This window comes from Neofelis nebulosa, chromosome 17 (genome assembly GCF_028018385.1).
Source record: "Neofelis nebulosa isolate mNeoNeb1 chromosome 17, mNeoNeb1.pri, whole genome shotgun sequence".
Lineage (NCBI taxonomy): Eukaryota > Metazoa > Chordata > Mammalia > Carnivora > Felidae > Neofelis > Neofelis nebulosa.
In genome coordinates this window covers 14,535,428-14,552,770 of record NC_080798.1, presented here as the reverse complement: position 1 = coordinate 14,552,770, position 17,343 = coordinate 14,535,428, and the positions used below count along the sequence as shown (strand labels likewise).

At 58.8% G+C, this 17,343-nt stretch overlaps 1 protein-coding gene across 4 annotated transcripts; it reads right to left on the bottom strand.

The window, feature by feature from the left end:
- Nucleotides 1–1,288: 1,288 nt before the first annotated feature.
- Nucleotides 1,289–16,164, bottom strand: PRX (periaxin). Of its 4 annotated transcripts, none has more exons than XM_058709743.1 (7): nt 16,085–16,164; nt 11,833–11,876; nt 11,651–11,749; nt 11,402–11,527; nt 9,006–9,162; nt 5,916–6,112; nt 1,289–5,276 (listed from the first exon to the last, which is right to left on the bottom strand). In XM_058709743.1, the coding sequence occupies exons 1-7, from the start codon at nt 16,125–16,127 to the stop codon at nt 1,494–1,496; spliced, it is 4,449 nt and encodes a 1,482-aa protein (XP_058565726.1). In that variant the 5' UTR covers nt 16,128–16,164; the 3' UTR covers nt 1,289–1,493. The 4 variants fall into 4 exon arrangements, with proteins under 4 accessions (XP_058565726.1, XP_058565724.1, XP_058565727.1 ...); XM_058709741.1 differs by lacking the exon at nt 16,085–16,164 and adding an exon at nt 15,105–15,175; XM_058709744.1 differs by lacking the exon at nt 16,085–16,164 and adding an exon at nt 15,105–15,122 and having other exon boundaries at nt 11,651–11,745.
- Nucleotides 16,165–17,343: the final 1,179 nt, after the last annotated feature.

Sequence of the window (17,343 nt, the reverse complement as noted above, 5' to 3'; positions counted from 1 at the left end):
CTGAACAAATGCCTCCGGTCACCCAGCTGGGTGCCAGATACAGGCTTACCGCCCACCCCCACCTCCCCCCCACCCCCCAGCAGTCTGGTTCTAGAGCCAAGCTCCCAGTGCCCGGGAGACGTCCACCCCCACCTCCCCCCCACCCCCCAGCAGTCTGGTTCTAGAGCCAAGCTCCCAGTGCCCGGGAGACGTCCACGGGTGGTGCACTGCATTCCCATGTGGACCACGGGGAGGGGTGACATGACCTGGGGAGGGTATGGGGGTGAATGAGGGCCTGGGAGGAGTCCTGAGGGCCCAAAGGGCATGAGGAGAGAGAGAGGGAGTGGGGAAGAGACAGGAGAGGGTGTTCAGGGAGGAGGAAGGGACACTGAGAAGTAAGGAAAAGGGGGACAGAGGAAGCCTTCAGCGTGGCCACAGAGAGGTCACTAAGAACCCTGACCGGACAGCCGTGGTGGGACGGAAACCCCAAATGCCGGGGCGCTAGGCAAAGGGTGCACACCGTGAGTGTAAATTCTTGCCGTGTCTGGCCATGTTTGGTGGGAATGAAGAGAAAGCGCGGCCAGACAGGGACCTGAGGGAGGCCAGCTTTAAAGGGGAAGGGGCTAGGATACATCAAGGGTCTGTGACAACTGGAGGGCACAGCCGATGAGGGAGAGTCTGGAGGCCTCGGTGGGGAGCTTGGATCCTGAGTGGGGAAGGGTCCCCGGGAGCCGAGGCCCAGCCCTGATGGGAGCTGAGGACCCTGGGACCTAGTCCCAAGAGGCAGCCGGGTATCTGGGATGGAGGCTCTGAACCCATGAGCCGGGAGAGGGGACAGGGAGGGGCCTTCCTGGGTGGGGCCCCGGGTGGCCGGGGCAGTCAAACCAGCCTGACAGGAAAGGATCGCCAGGATGTGGAAGCGCTCTTGTGGATGTGAAGGTGGCCAGCAGAGGGCAGATGGGTAGCAATCGTTGTGCTCTCTTAGGACGACCCCAGGGAGGTCTGGTGGGAGTGTTTCCCCCAGAACTGGCAGAGTTCCCAGCAGAGGGGTCTTGCTCAGAGGCCCTAGGGAATTCGGAATGGCTAGGGCAGGCCCCTTCCCAACCCACCCACCGCAAGGCTTCCCTGACTCTCTTCAGACCAGGGGTGGCCTGTGTCTCTCCCGAACACAGACTCTCCGCAGGGCAGGCTCAAGTCCCCTTTCTTCCTCCTTGGGGACCTCTTTTCCTGCATCCTCTCCACCCTCCCCTGTCCCCCGTCCCTCCCCAACCCACCCCCCTACACGCACAGAGGAAACAGAACACGAGCCTACCTCTGGATTATTTTATTCACATGGCTTGGCAAGATACAGGCAGTCCAGCCAGTGAGCCGGGCAGGAGGCCTCCCCGGCCCTCTCCCGGTCAGTCACCCACCTCCCGGCCCTCTGAGGGTTAGTGCTAGTTATGTCACACACAAAACGAGGACGAGGCAGGGATGGGAAGATGGGAGGGAACTCTCCCTCAGCCCCCGGGGCTTCAGATGACAGCCTGCGCCCCCTCCATCCTGGCAGGGCCTGGAGCCCCTGTCTCCGAAAACCCTACGCTGGGCAGCCGGACCCGGAATCCACCCTCCTCCCGGTCCCCGCTCCCACTCCGGGTCTTGGGGCTTAGGGACACCCGGGGGAAGCGGAACTTAGGTGACTTCTCCCCGCCAGGGGACTTGGGGGCTGCGTCGCCCTCCTGTCCCCGAGAGGCCTTGGAAGGGGTGGCCAGGCCCACACGGGGCAGGCGGACTCGGACTCTGCCTCGGCGCCCGGGGGCCCCTTCCCCGCCGCCCTCCTCCTCCTCCTCCTCCTCGGGGCTGGGGGAGCCTTCCCCAGTGACTGCCTCGCTCTGGCTGAAGCCCACTCGGGGCAGCCTGAGTTTTGGGCTCTTGGTCTTTTCACCCTCTTCCACGCCCTCCTTGGCCCGAACCAGGCCGAACCGGGGCAGCCGCACCTTGAGCTTGTGTCCGGCATCCCCCTCGCCCTCTGCCACCTGGTACTCGGCGTGGCTGCCCACAGCAGGTGGCGAGAGCTCCACGTCGGGCAGCGAGAGGCGGAAGGTGCGCTCGGCCCCTGGGGGCTGGTCTCCAGGCCCCTCTTCCCCAGCTTCGGCCCTGGCCCCCAGTGTGGGCATCTTCAGCCTCAAGCCACCCTCGCCGGTGGCTGCCTCCCCAACCTGCGCCTCCCGGCTCAGCCCCACGTCCAGCTCAAGCTGGGGCACTGTCACAGCAGGCATCTTGAAGACGCCCTCACCTACCAGCAGCTCACCACCTGCCACCTGGGCTCCAGGCAGAGACAAGGTCACCTGAGGCACCTGGACCCTGTAGCCTGCTGTGCCCTCTGCTGAAGGGGCTGCACCCTTGACCTGCTGCCCGGGGGTGGCACCCAGGCCGGCCTCCCCGAGGCCGGCCAGCTCCACCTGGGGCAGGGAGATACCCAGGGGCATCCTCAGCCCCCCTTCCTGGCCCTCGGCACCTGCCTGCCTGGTCGTGGATACTTGCAGGCCTGGTAGCCGAACTCCACTGACGGCCACTGCCCCCTCGGCGCCCCCGTCCTCCTGGGTCCCCAGGGTGACCAGCTCCACTTCGGGGATCTTAAGCTGGCCAGCCAGGGACTCTGGCTTTTCTCCGGGGCTGCCACGCCCGCCCTGGATCTCGGCTTCCTTCCCTCGAGCCAGCCCAAAGGAGGGCATCTTCAGCTTGGACGCCCTCACCTTCCTGTCCCAACCCCAGCCCTTGCCCTCCAACTCAGCCCCCCCTGACACTGCTTCTCCCGCCTCAGTGTCCCGGCCTTTGACCCCAAACTTGGGCAGGGCAAACCTGGGCCCCTTGAGCTTGACGTCAGCCCCGGCCACCTCCACCTTGCCCGTGGGCAGACGGGCATCCAGGCTGAGCTGCGGGATGGACAGATCGAGGGCGGGCAGGAGGCCTGCCTCCCCTGCCCCTTTGGCCTCGGCCTCAGTCCCCGCTCGGGCCTTGGGGAGTGAGATAGCAAACTTGGACACCTTCAGCTTGGTGGCTCGCCCAGCCCCCTCAGCCTCCGCCTTGGCCACTTTGGGCCCTGAGAGTCCAAACTTGGGCAAAGAGAACTTGGAGGAGGGCTTGGCTTTCATCTCCATCGCCTCTAGCCGCCCTTCCTCCACTTCCACCGTGGGCAGCTGAGGAGTGACGATTTCAACGGAGGGCATCCGGAAGGCCACTTCCCCGACCCCTGCCGCTGCCCCGGGGCTCTCTGCCCGTTCTACCTTGCCCGCTTCGGCTGCTGGGACCTGCCCCTCCAGACTGAGGGCCCTCGGCAGGTCTAGCTCCACCGAGGGCAGTGAGAGAGAGGGGACAACCACCCGAGCCTCGGCGCCCACCTCTGGCTGCAGACAGGGGAGCGTTACCAGCTTCCCTGGGGCCTCAGCCCTGGCCTCGCCTGGCTTGCCTCGTGGTGGGGACTCTGCCCTCCCCAGCTTGGGCATGGTCATCTTGGGCATTTTGAAGCCAAATTCCACTGCCTCTGCCTGCTCGGCTTTCAGCCGCACTTCCGGAGCCTTGGGCAGCTTCACCTCGGGTGCCTTTGGAAGATGCACATCTGGGACCTTAGGCACCTGCACTTCCGGCAGCCGCATCTCGGACACCTTTGGCAGCTGCACCTCTGGCAGGTGGACATCAGGCACGGCCATCTCCGGCACCTTGGGGAGTTTTATCTCGGGGAGTTTCACGTCAGGGACTTTCATCTCTGAGACCTTGGGCAGCTGCACCTCCGGGAGTCGCACCTCGGGCACGGCCATCTCGGGCACCTTCGGGAGTTTCATCTCTGAGACCTTGGGCAGCTGCACCTCCGGGAGTCGCACCTCGGGCACGGCCATCTCGGGCACCTTCGGGAGTTTCATCTCTGAGACCTTGGGCAGCTGCACCTCTGGGAGTCGCACCTCGGGCACGGCCATCTCGGGCATCTTCGGGAGCTTCACCTCCGGGAGCTTCATCTCCGGGACTTTCGGGAGCTGTACTTCTGGGAGCTGCACCTCGGGCACCGCCATCTCGGGCACCTTCGGGAGCTTCATCTCGGGCACCTTCGGGAGCTTCATCTCGGGGACTTTCGGGAGCTGCACCTCCGGGAGTCGCACCTCCGGCACTGCCATCTCGGACACCTTCGGGAGCTTCATCTCAGGGAGCCTCATCTCGGGGACTTTCGGCAGCTGCACCTCTGGAAGCCGCACCTCGGGCACGGCCATCTCTGGCACCTTCGGGAGCTTTATCTCTGACACTTTGGGGAGCTCCACCTCGGGGAGCTGCACGGCTGGAAGGGCTGCCTCGGGCACCTTCGGGAGCTTGACGTCAGGAGCCTTGGGGAGCTTCACCTCCGGCCCCTTGGGCATCTTGACCTCAGGGGCCGAGACCCCAATGCCAAAGGAGGGCATCTTGATGGTGGGCAGCTTCAGCTTGCTCTCGACAGCAGCTTCAGCGGCAGCGGGCCGGGGCTCCAGGAGAGAAAGCCCAAAGGTGGGCATTCGAAGTCTGGGCCCCTTCACCCTGGCCTCGGGGCTGGCCTTGGCCACCTTGGCCTCAGCAACTTCCTTTGCTCGAGCCCCAAAGCGGGGGAAACTGAGGCGGGGCATCTTCAGGGCCACCTCAGGTGCCTCTCCTCGGGCCTCCACCTCCGCACCCGGCAAGGCCAGGTCCACCCCTACGGCGGGCGCTGCCACGTCCAGGGTGGGCACTGTCACCACCACAGCCCCTTCCCGGGTCTCCAGGCAGGGCAGCGTGGGCAGAGCGGGGAGCGAGGGCAAGGCGGGCAGCTCCACCTGGGGGACCTGGATCCCTAGGGCCGCGGGCTCCACAGCAGGTGGGGCTGGGGCGCCTAGTCCAAGGCTTGGCAGGTGGAGGGCCACCTCTCCCAGCCCCTTGGGGGCTGAGACCTGGGGGACGCCCACCTCGGCGCCTGGCAGCCGGGGCCCAACCAGCTCCACCTGGGGGGCTGTGAAACGGGCTCCTGCTGCCATCTCAGCCTCCACTTTGGCTTTCCTCGGGGGAGGAGCGGCGGCGGCCAGCCGGGCTGCCTGGGCCTCTTCCGCCACTTCCCGCACGCGCAGCCGAGGCAGCTGGAGGCGCCGGCGGGTGGGGGCGGCTGGGACAGGACCCTTGACAGCCTCAGCTTTGAGGCCCCGACGTAGACGGGAGAACTTGGGAAAGGAGAATTCGACGTCAACGGGGGCCAGGTCTGCAGGGGCCCCCAGGGCCCCGGGTACCATCATCTTCTTCTTCTTCACAGGGGACAGACTCTGGATGTTCTGGGGAGAGAGGAGAGATGCGGGAGGCGGTGGGACAGTGGGAGGCTCGGGGTAGACGGGGGGATCCCCATCTGGTATTACACCAGGCTGGGGACGTGTCGGACGAAGCGTCTCGTCCCCAAATCACCATCCCCACTTCCTTCCTGTCATTTCACCATTACTAGCCCCCTAAGGCAAAGACTTTCATTTAGCATCTGACAATGAGTCCACGGGAGTGTGGGAACTGGGACCCAAGACTTCTAGGTCCTCATCCAGGATTCTCCCCAATACCTTCATTCTAGAAATGGGGAAACTGAGGCCCAGAAAGGGAAAGAAACTTGTCCAGGGTCACTCAGCAGTAAGAGAGCAGCACTCAGGTTTGAACCTGGCCTCCCTGGTTTGGAGTCCCTTCGGTTCAGGACCCCCGGCATGCCTAGAGCTGCCTCCTCTCCAAAGTGGGTGAAGGTCTGAGATGGGCGGGTCTCCCTCCCCAGGGAGGAGTTTAGGAGTGGGGAACAGGAGGCAGAAGGTGGGATTAGAGTTGGGTTAGTGACAAGACAGAGGGCAAGGCTGGTCCAGGGTGTGGAAGAGTGGGGCTCACGGCGCAGAGACTGGATCGCTGGGGCAGTCCAGAGCCGGGACCGGGCTAAGCACGCGTACCAGCTTGGCCACCTTGGCCCGTGGGCCCTTGATCTCGTAGCCAGCCACGGTCCCAGGCCGCAGCGCCAGGTCCCCGGTGGGCACAGTGCGCTTCAGGCAGAAGGAGACCTTGTAAGGCTCGGCACATTGCAGCAGGCGTAGTGCGTCCTCGTACTTGAAGTTCTCGAAGAACACTCTGGCGCTGAGCAGCTGGTCCCCTGCAGGAGAGGCGGGAGATGGGCAGGGCGTGGGCTGGGCATCCGCTTGGCTCCATCCAGGCCTGGTCCCACCCACTTCCCTGGAGCTAGCGAGGCCCAGCCCCAAACCTTGGCCCCGCCTATCCTGCCCACCCCCAGCCCAGAATTGGGAAGCAAAGTTCTTCCCAGTTTAAGGTGCAGACACTCAAGCTGAAGCCCCGCCCCATGGCCTTAGCTCCGCCTCCCCCAGCAAATCCACACCCATTCAAACCACGCCCGTTGCTTTCCACTTCCCTCTCCCATTCTCACCTTTTAGACACTCGACTTTGTTCCCTTTACTGAGAGAACAGAATCAGAAAAGAACTTCTAGAAACTCCCACCCCCTTACTCACACCCCCCCCCCCCACCTGCCCCTGTGGTAATTTACTCCACCTGTCCTCATTTCTCCCCCAGGTCAATCTTTCCACCACATTTTCAGGGACATCCTCGAGCAATTCTCTCCCCTCTCTCCCCACATCATCATTTTGTCCCTCTCTTGTATGTTATTCTCATCAGCATACCATTACTTTTCCCATAAGAAAAGTTGTCTTGACCTCACTCCTGGAGCTCCTGCTCCACATATCTGTTCGCCTTAATGGCAAATGCATTGAGTTATCCAGCTGCATTGTTTCCACATCTCCAGTCACACTTCTGACACCCCCTTCCAGAACCTTGAGCTGCTCCTCTCAAGGTCCCATATCTCTGTGTAGCTAAGTCCAATGGGCAAGTCCCAGACTTCATCTGAGTGGACCTCACAACCTTCGACCTAACTTGACTCTCTCCCTTTCATCCACTTGTTTGGCTTGGCCTCCAGGGTGCCACATACCCTCCACGAGACAGGCCCCCCTGTGCCATACACCCTCTAGAACCTCCCCGGAAGTTCCTTCTCAGACTCCTGGGATGGCACCTTCCCATCTCCCGAATCTCCTAAAGACACACTGTCCCAGAGCTCAGGCTTGGGACCTCTTCTCATCTCTATCTACATGCCACACGTCCCTCTTTAGGAAGCTCATCCAGATTCAGGAGTTTAAAGAACAGAAATGGGCTGACAATTCCCAAGTGTATGTCTCCAGCCCAGCACTCTCCCCTCCATCCAGGACTCCTATACCCATTTACCCCTCCGCATCTTCACCCTGGTATCCAATAGATACCCCTCACTTTGCGGATCCAAACTGCAAATGTGCTCTTACCCCAAGCAAGCTCCAGCCCCAGTGTTCCCCATCTGTGGAACTGCCAATTCCATCCTCAGGTCAAGAATCCCTGGACACATCTTTGACCCCTCTCTTTTCATCATACCCCATATCCAGCCCTGAAGGCTCCTCTCCTTCAAAACACATCCATAATCCAAACCTTTCTCTTCAACTCCATTATCACTGTTTTGGTCCTCAGCATCACCATCTTTTACCTGGATAATCAGAGTAGCCTTTTTATTTTATTTTATTTTATTTTATTTTATTTTATTTTAGTAAACCTCTGCACCCAATGTGGGGCTCAAACTCATGACCCTGAGATCAAGAGTTGCATGTTCTACCAACTGAGCCAGGAGGTGCCCCGGAATAGCTTCTTTGTTGGGCTCCCTGCTCCCCACCCTGCTGCCTTCAGCCTACTGCTACCACAGCATGCTATTCAACACAGCCAACTCATGTTCCTCCTCCACTCACAACCCTTCCAGATTAAAAGCCAAAATCCCCACCATGGTCTATGTAGCCCTCTAAAAACTGCCCTTTCCTTACTTCTCTGGCCTCCTTTCTTACTCTCCTCTTCTCTAACTCTATTCCATCCACACTGGCTTCCTTGCTTTTCCTCCATCAAGTTAGGCACACCCCAACCTTGGGATGTTTGCACTGGCCATTCTCTCTGCATGGAATGCTCCTCCAGATGGCCACAGAGCTCACTCCCCGTCCTCCACCAGGCCTTTTCTCCCTTCCTGGCTCACCCTATTTAAAAAGACAACTGTCCTGCAGCACCTGGGTGGCACCTTGGTCAGTTGAGCATCCAACTCTTAATGTGGGTTCAGGTCATGATCCCAGGGTCTTGGGATCAAGCCCCGTGTCAGGGTCCACGCTGAGTGCAGAGCCTGCTTAAGATTCTTTCTCTCTCTTTCTCTCTTTCTCTCTATCTCTCTCTCGCTCTCTCTCCCTCCCTCTGCCCCTCTCCCCTGCTGGCTCTCTCACGTGCTCTCTCTCTCTCTCTAAAAGAGAAAAGAAAAAAAATAATAACTGTCCTCCTGGCACCCATAGCACATATTGCCTTCTAACTTACTATGTATTTTACAAACTTTGCTCACATATGTCTCTCCCTACTAGAAGGTAATCTCCTTAAGTGCAGAGAGTTTTGTTCACTGCAGTAGCCCAAGCCCCTAGAATAATATCTGGAAATAGCAAGCACTTAGTAAATAGTTGTTGCATGAATATACCACATCAGCTTCATCCATGTCACCTAAAACATCCCTTACTTATTAAGCTCCCCTCCACACCCCTCCAAGTTGTTAACTCCACCTCTTTTCTCCAGTCCCAACAACAAAAATAATAACTAATGCTTACATGGTGCTATGTGCCACTTAGCGCTGTTTTCAAATACTGACTCATTTAATCCGAGTCATAGCCCTGTGAGGTGAGTACTAAAATCATTCCCACTTTCGAGATGAAAAAAACCAAGGCACAGAAATTCACAAGCTACTAAACTGCAGATCTGGGAGTCAAACCGACACTTGAACCTCCAGAGCCCGCTCCGAGCCACTGCAAGGCCTACACACAAAGCCCCGCCCCAAGCCCTTCTCCCCGCCTCCTGGCCGCCAGCCACGCCCCGGACCAAGGGCCCACTCCTAACCCCGCCCCCTCAGAGACGTCCCGCCCCATGCATCCGCCCCGCCCACCTTCCTGCAGGCTGAGGCTCCTGGCCGCGGGCGAATCCTCCCGAAGCTCGCGGACAAAGATTCCCTCCTTGCCGCCACCTGCTACGTTGATGCCGCTGACCCCGGTCTGCGCCTCCGTCTCCACGATGATCTCCACCAACTCCGCCCGCCTCAGCTCCTGCGGAGGACGGCGAGGCATCGCATGGGGCGCTATGACCGGACCTCACCCAGAGCCCGGCATCGCGCTTAAAAACGGCTCTTAAACGCGTCCTCGAGTTACAAGCCCCTAGGCGCGACTCAGGCCGGCCATGCGGTCCCACCCACTCCGGCATCTTCCCTTTAAGGAAGCGCGAGGGCCGCCTGATCTCTCGGAACCGCTGCAAGGCTCAACGGTTCCGTCCACTTTTTGGCCGGGAGGAGCCCTGTGGCCGCCGTCTAAAGGGGCGGGGTTAGGGGCGGGGTTATGGAGGAGGGGCGGTGTAGGTAGGCCCGAGGGAACCTGAGTTGAAAAGAGGCGAGCCTGATAGGGCGGGGCTGTGCCCTCGGGGGGCGGGGCCAATTCGGGGCGGGACTAGGGGTTTGGCGCCTAGTCAGACTGCAGGCGCGGACAGTCACAGAGGAGGGGCCAAAAATCTGAGAGGGGTGTGGCTAGAGAGTCATACTTGGAAGTAAGGCGGCGACCCATAGTCTAAGGATGGGATTGAGGTATGGGAAGGGGTTTAAAAAGAGCAGAACAAAGGGTGGTGTCCGAAGGGGATTCTGGGGAAAGGGCTGGACGTCTTAAGTGGTGCAGGACGGAGGGGTGAGGGTGGGACTGGGCTCTTGGAGGCTTGAATGTATGTGAGAGTGTTCCCCTTTTGTGGACTCTGTGACCCCAAGACCTGCATAACGCCTTTGGGAGAGGGAATCTAGTGATGGGGGGGGGGGTGCGTGGGTAATGAGTGGTGGACTAGCAGACGTGGCATTCCTGGTATTCACTGTAAATGGTGCTGCCCTGGCCCCGGCCCAGCGACGCACTCCGGGATTCACTTCCCGGCTTAGAAAAGGCAGTGACTCTCACCTCAGTTCCACAACCACCTTAGAACTCAATCTGCTGTGTGTCTCTAGGCGAGAACTTTGCCCTCTCTGGGCCCATTTCCCTACTCCCTTCCGGGTGTACGGGAAGGAGTCTGTGAGCTGAGGCCTGAAGCCACAGGGATCTGAGAGGATCCTCTAATGGGCAGGGCATCAAGGCTGGTATAGTCTGGGGTTGAGCATAGGGCTTGGAGAGGGGAAAGCAAGTCTGGGCCCAGCAGTGGTCCCGGGACTAGAGAGCTGGGAGGAACATGTTGTAACGGCAGCAGGGAATGGCATGCCCATCACCACCACCCTGAGGGCCTGGGCTAAGCATTCTATGCCCAGCATCTCATTTCAGCCTCCCACAGCTTGGACAGACTCAAAGGAGGACACCAAGTAAAGAGAAGCAAAGTGATTCGCCTAATGCCGCACGGCAAGTTAAGCTGCTGGGCCTGAACCCCAGGTCTGTGACCTCAGAGCCCATAGGCTGGCCTGGAAGCAGTGGCCCTGCTCTTAACTCCCTGCCGGCCACCCCTCAGCTTCAGCTTGGCTCCTGTAAAAGCGGACCCGTTCTGTGCCTAGCATCCCCTGGAAGCAGTTGGTACCAGTCCTCTATCTCCTTAACAGTGACCACAGCTGGGGCGCCTGGGTGGCGCAGTCGGTTGAGCGTCCGACTTCAGCCAGGTCACGATCTCGCGGTCCGTGAGTTCGAGCCCCGCGTCGGGCTCTGGGCTGATGGCTCGGAGCCTGGAGCCTGTTTCTGATTCTGTGTCTCCCTCTCTCTGTGCCCCTCCCCCGTTCATGCTCTGTCTCTCTCTGTCCCAAAAATAAAAAAAAAAAACAAAAAAAAAACAAAAAAACAGTGACCACAGCTAACATTCAGGTAGGCTTCCTGGATGCCAGGCCCTGTGCACACGGCTCAAGAGTGAGTCCTCAACACCCTTAGAGGTAGGGACCATTGTCCCATTTCACCAACGGGGAAGCAGGGCTTGAATGGTCAGGTCACCTGTTTAGAGCTAAACTGGTAAGGTTGGGACTTAAGCCCATGGGCTCAAAGCTCATGCATTTAACGACCCCTCTACTATCCTGCCTACTTGTCTTTAGCCCGTTATTACTGTAACTCCATGATCTCCAGATGAATGAGCTCCTCTGACTCTTAGTCTCTCCCAGGCACAGTGCTAAGTGCTTTACATATGTTAATTTTTTCCCCTCACAGCGACCTATAAAATAGGCACTGTTGCTATTTCTATTTCACAGATGGGGAGACTGAGGCACAGAGAAACCAGGAAGTGTCCGTCTTCCAGCTGCCTTAGCCTGCGCAGCCCCGCCACCAGGCCCCATAAGTCCCCCTTGGAACTCACCTCAGCACTCCGGCTCCTGGCCTCCATGGCGCTGCTGGGAGTCACCTGGGCCCCAGGCTCCTGCTTCCTCTCTCCCTTCTGCTGCAGGACCAGCTTCAGTTCTGCATGGAGCAGCTGCCTCTGAGCCTGTGGGGGGCAGGGGTGGAGGCTTGAGGCCGGGAAGGGATGAGAGAAGGAGGCTGGGCATGGAGGGAGAGGTCAAGATTGGTATCAGAAGGGAAGCAGGGCCCCCCACCCCTGCCCTCTCACCGCTGCCTGAGCACAGGCACCCCCTCCTAACAGGAGCCCAGCCTGGGGTACCGCGCAGTCGTCTGCGGGGCTCGCGCCCTTCCTCTGGGGTCTTGCTGCCTGCCAGGAAGAGACCAGGGCCTGAGGCTCCAAGCAGGCCAGGGAGGGACAGGGAGGGGCATGTGGCACCGGCCAATGCTCACCTCAGGGTCACCTCCAGCTCCTTGGGCCTCCTGGGTCCGGGGCTCTAAGAAGAAGAAGGTGAGCATTATCATCAGCTGACCCCACCAATTGCTTCCTACGTGTCTGCCCCTTCCCGCGCGCTGTCAATATTCTATCCCCATAGCGCAGGCAGGGAGACTGAGGCTTAGAAGGCCTTTTTACAGCAAACAGTAAAGCCAGAGCTGACTCCTAGGACTGTCCGACAGCAGAGCCACTCCACCAAACACCGGGGCTGAGCGAGGGAGCCACATTCAGTATAAACCCATCCTAACCACTCCCACGTACTCCCTGCGGGCAAATCACTTCATCTCTCTGTGCCTCAGCTTCCTCGTCTAGAAAATGGGGGAGAAGGAGAGCACCTACTTTGTCAAATACGCTAGCAAATATAAAATTCCAGGTACATGGAGGGGCTTCAGAAGCACTTACTATCATTGTTACTAAGAACTTCCCGTGGTCCCGATCTTGTGTCAGATGTCCCACAGGGGTCATTGCACATAAACCTCAGTACACTCTTGTGAGGTCAAGACAGTCGTTGAGCCCATTAACGGAAAAGACACCTGAGGCTGGGAGAAGGGAAGCCATGCACGGATGGTCACAAATGGCTAAGCCAGGACTTGAACTTATCTGAGAGTTCCAGACTCTTATACGGATGATAATAACTAATGGGTGTTGGAGTGGTTACTCTTCATCAGCCCTGTGCTCCTTACTGCAGAAAACCCTAGCCTCTCAGAGAGGCCAAGGACCTTGCATAAGATCACACAGCACAGTGAGAAGGAGGCAGAACTGGGATTCCCATGCAGACTCCCCAACAGACCTTTCTGGGGAGTAGATACTGTCTCTCTACCCCTCCTCATGCCAACGCTGGCCTTGTCCTCCCAGCCCCCACCTGGCATGCCAACCCGCCAACCCCCACTCTACAGGGAAAGGTCAGGCCTCACGCGGCACATTCCCTCAAACAATGGCCCATCTGCTGGGCCCAGTCACATTCCGCCCCTGCCCACCCACCCCCAGCCGCACAATGGCTCTTCATAGCCCACCACTGGCCAAGATAGAGGACACAGGGACCCCTCAATGCTCCAGCTGTACCCACTCCACTGGCAGGCACCCCACAGTAGCAGAGGGCTCCTCTCTGGTGCTCCTAGGAGTCCTGGTCTCCATGGCCTTCTCCAGGCTCCCCTCTGAGCCCTCAGCTCCCACATCTGTGGCATTTCCCCTGAACTGGACCCAGGGCTGGCACCCATAAGTCTCAAAATCACCCTGAATGCGGTGGCTGTTTTAGAGTTGGAAACTGAGGCTCGGCGTGGGGAAGTGACCTGTCTGGGGTCACACAGCCAAGACCCTGCCCTTGACCCCCAACTCTGTAACTGAACTCGTATTGATGGCTCTGAGCACTGGAGGAGCCCAAGCAGCAAAACAACTGGGGAGGGCATGGGGATTGAGGGTGCCCCGAAACGGGCATTTTTAGAAGGACCTCTTTGGTGCCAACTCTGGGCTGGGCAGGCACTTTACAGATGTGGCCTCAGTACCCCCATTTTACTTACGAGAAAATTAGGGTTAAGATATCACAGTGGCGGGATATGACGGTAACAGACAACTTGGGTCTGCAAAACTGAGTCCCTGACACAACATAGCATCCTGAGCTGGAGGTGGGAGAGCCTGGTACGTGTAGGAGGTGGTAGAGATGGAGGGGAGGCTCTCCTGGACCGCAAGCTCCCGGTTTCAGGCCAGGGCAGCGAGGGTCACACCCAGAGGCTGGCACAGGAAGCTTAGCTGGGGCGGGAGCAAGAGAGAGTGCCCTCCTTCCTCATCCCTGCCTGGGACAGCCGCCCAACCCAGGTTATATTTAGCCTAACTGTGCCCTTCCTGAGCCACATACCCAGGTCCTGGCATGGGGTGGGGGTGGCTTCGGAAGGAAACCCCGTCCACCCTGGGCACTCTCTGTTCCCAGCCCTACCCATCCCATTAGGCAGGGGAGGGGAGGGGGAGGTTCCTGGGGGTCCCTGACTGTGTTAGGGGAAGATCTAATGGGGTTCCCCTGGTGAATCAAGTCCAGGCAGGGCCTCCCAGGTGCCAAGAGCCATTCTTGAGTGGTTCCTTTGGCACTCCCCTGGCACATTCCTGAGCTTCCAGAATTCTCGGAGTCCCCATTTCTTGAGCACTTACTATGTGCAAAGATCCTTCCCTACCGTGGCTCATTAAATCCTCACAATACCTCCCGGAGGAAGGTGCCACTTAGATTCCCATTTACGATGCTGCCAATGCCCTTCAGAGCGGCTGGGGTGAGTGCCTGTCATTTGGGCCCTGGGCCCTTCAGCTGAGCTGGGCCTGCTGAGGAAACCCCTAGATTTGCCCCTCTGTACCCTCTTCTCCCCATGGCTGGTGCCAACCCCATTTAGGAGCTCTGCCTACCCAGAGCCTCAGCTTCCCTAACTGCCAGTGATCTGGTGCCCTCAGCAGTGGGAGTGAGGAATTGACCGGACTCATCCTGGCCCCTAGACCATCTGTGAGGCAGAGGGGGAGGCGTGCTGACAGGGGCCTCCCAGCTCCCTCAGTCCCCGCTCTAACATTTCTCAGGTTTGAGTACTTGGGCAAAGTATTTCACCTCCCAGGGCCTCAGTTTCCTCATCTGTGAGATGGAGTCACTAAGAGTGGCTTTGAGGATTCACAAAATAACAGCAGGTGCTTAGGATATTCCTGGTATAGAGTAAGTGCTCAGGTAATATACACTAGTCTCTGACAGCAGTTGGAGGGTACGCTGCCCATCTCAAGTGTCTCGTATCCAGGTTTTGCTAACCAGTGGCCCCACTTTCTCTCTTAGCCAAGGGGAACTCTGGGTGAGGGACAAAACCCAGCTCAGGCACCTGCCTCCTACCAACAGGATCAGTGCTGCCTCCCCAGCGCCCTATTCCAAGCACCAAAAAGCCTGCTCCACCCCAGGCATCCTGCCCAGCTCTTTGTAAGCAGCAATTCATCTACTCTCCCATCAGCCCATTTCACAGATGGAAAAGCAGAGGTACAAAGGGTACAGCATCTTGCCCAAGACTGCATAGCCAGAAAGAGGGGAACACTGAGATTCGAACCCAGGGTCTGGCTCCAAAGTCTCTGCCTTTAACTCCTACACCACACTGCCTCCTGAGCCCAGGTACCCTCCCAGTATCTGCCAGCACCTGCCAGCACCTCCCAGGACCCTGGGTCTCATTCCCTTGGCTTCTCAGCCTGGCCAAGGATCGGGTTAGACAGGCTGATCTCTTACCCCTAAGCCTCCAGACACCTTGAGAGCTCCCAGTCCGTCTGCTCAGCCTCAGCCCCAGGCTGGGGGGGAAAAGGAATGGGGAGGGGGAGGAGGGAGAGACCCCAGCCATTGGCTCCTGAGGCATGACATCACCAGGGAGTGGGTGGTGGGGAAACAAACATCCCTGCCCACCCCCCCAGCTACATCCACAGGCAAGGGGGTGGGGAGCCATAAGACGGCTCAGACAGGCTGCGCGCCCTGGACTGGGCTGAGACCTTCACCAGGAGCCTTGTTCCAGGGACTTGGACGTTGCTCCCGCCACTCGGAGGCTGATCACCCGACAGGCATTATTTCCTGGTTCCAGACCCGGGCATGGCCCCACTGGTTCCAGGGGCCCCTAAAATAAACTCCTTCTACTCCTTCTCCTGGTCAGTTTGGGTTCAGATCCCCGTCTAGTCACCTCCTGGCTGTGCCACGACATCTTTCTGGGCCCCCTTTTCCTTGTCTCTAAAAACAGGGGTGATAAAAAGCGCCCACCTCATGGGGTTGTTGTGAAGATGAGATGCGTTAAAAGAGGCTAAAAACTTGAAAAAGTGCCTGGCACAGAGTGAGTGATCCTTATAAGAATTTTGCATTATTAGTCACACAAATTAGGGGGCCGGCTAGACTTGTTGGGGGAGCCCCACTTCTCTGTTTAATGGAGTTTCTCTGCTGGGGGGACTCCCATCATGTGCTAAAGAATGTGCTGGGCACCCAGAGCTCTGCTCCCAGAATCCAGGGTACACGGGGAACACATTAGGCCCAGAGACCCTGCAACTCTCTTCTGTCCCCTTCATAAAACAGACAAGGAGGCTCAGAGAGGGTAAGTGAAACCCAAAGTCACCCATAGCAAGTAATTGGTAGCCCCAGGATTTGAACCCCAACCTGCCCAACTCCCAAACCAAGGCCCCCAGGCCTCACCCTGATCCCTCAGCCCCCGGCCCCAGCCTGCCCTGACTCACCAGACCCCGGGGGGCGGCACAGAGAGCACAAGTACCCCCACATGCCCCTTGCACCCACCCGGCCGCTGGCTCCGATGCTCCGGGCTCTCTGAGCCCAGGCCTGGGGCCAGGGCTGGGATGAAACTGGGGATTACCCCCAAAATGCATGTCAGCAGCTTCTGTCCCATTGTCTGGCCAGGCACAGCCACCAGGCCTTCCCCTCAGTTGTCAACCTTGCCCCCCACACCAGCCCCCTGGCCCCTCTGTGGACCTGTACCCCTCCCCGCCACACCGAGAGCTTGGGGCCTACTTCCCTGAGGGCATGGGGACCCGGCACAAGTTGGCCGGATCCCAGAATTCTAGGGGCCTCCCCCCTTCTCTCCAAAATGCCCCCTGCCCACTCTCAGCCGCCAGGGAAGGCAGGAATGTGCTGAGCTCTGGGAAATGCCATCCAGGCCTGGCAGCCACCAAGGATTGGGGTGTGGCCAGAACCCTGCCAGAACCCTTCTCCTGGGAAGGGAGGAAGGAATGGGGCTGCTGATGGTCCTGAGGAGCCCCTCACCCCAGTGCATTCTCTCTCTCTCTCTCTCTCTCTCTCTCATTGATTCATCCAACCATTCACCTGTTCATTTATTCATTCAACAAACATTCACAAGCCCTTGCCAGCAGCCTCTTTGCTGGGCATTGGAGATACCGACAGACTTACATTTACCATGTACCATGGGGTGGGGGTGGGGGGCAGGCTCAGGAAAGGATTCCTGGAAGGCGTGACCTCTGAAGTCAAACTGGATGGTGGAGAAGCGGGGAGTCAGGTAAAAGTGTAGGAAGGGGCTTCCAGGGAGAGGGGACAAATGCAGGCAAAGTGTACCAGAGGGGAGAAAGGGAGCAGTCTTTATCCAATGTCAGCAGTTAGTGAGTCCAGCCCTATGCTGGATGGTGCCGGGGACACAGTGTGACTGAGATAGCCCGGGCTTGCTTTCACAAAGTTCACAGTCCAACAGGGACACAGACCCAGCATGGCCCAGGATTGGGGTGAGAGAGTCACAGGGAAAAAGGTCAGGGCCTTGACGGGGGAGCCCAGGAAAGGTCCCTTGCTCCAGCTTAGCAAGGGAGGTCAGGTAAGGCTTCCTGGAAGAGGGGACATGTGAACTGAGACTTGGATGACCTACAGGAGCTAGGCAAGAGAAGAGGGAGGGGAAGTTTTATGGGCAGAGGGAACAGCCTGTGAGGAGGATCTGAATCCAGAGAGAAGTCAGCACATGTGAAATTTCTAGGAGCTG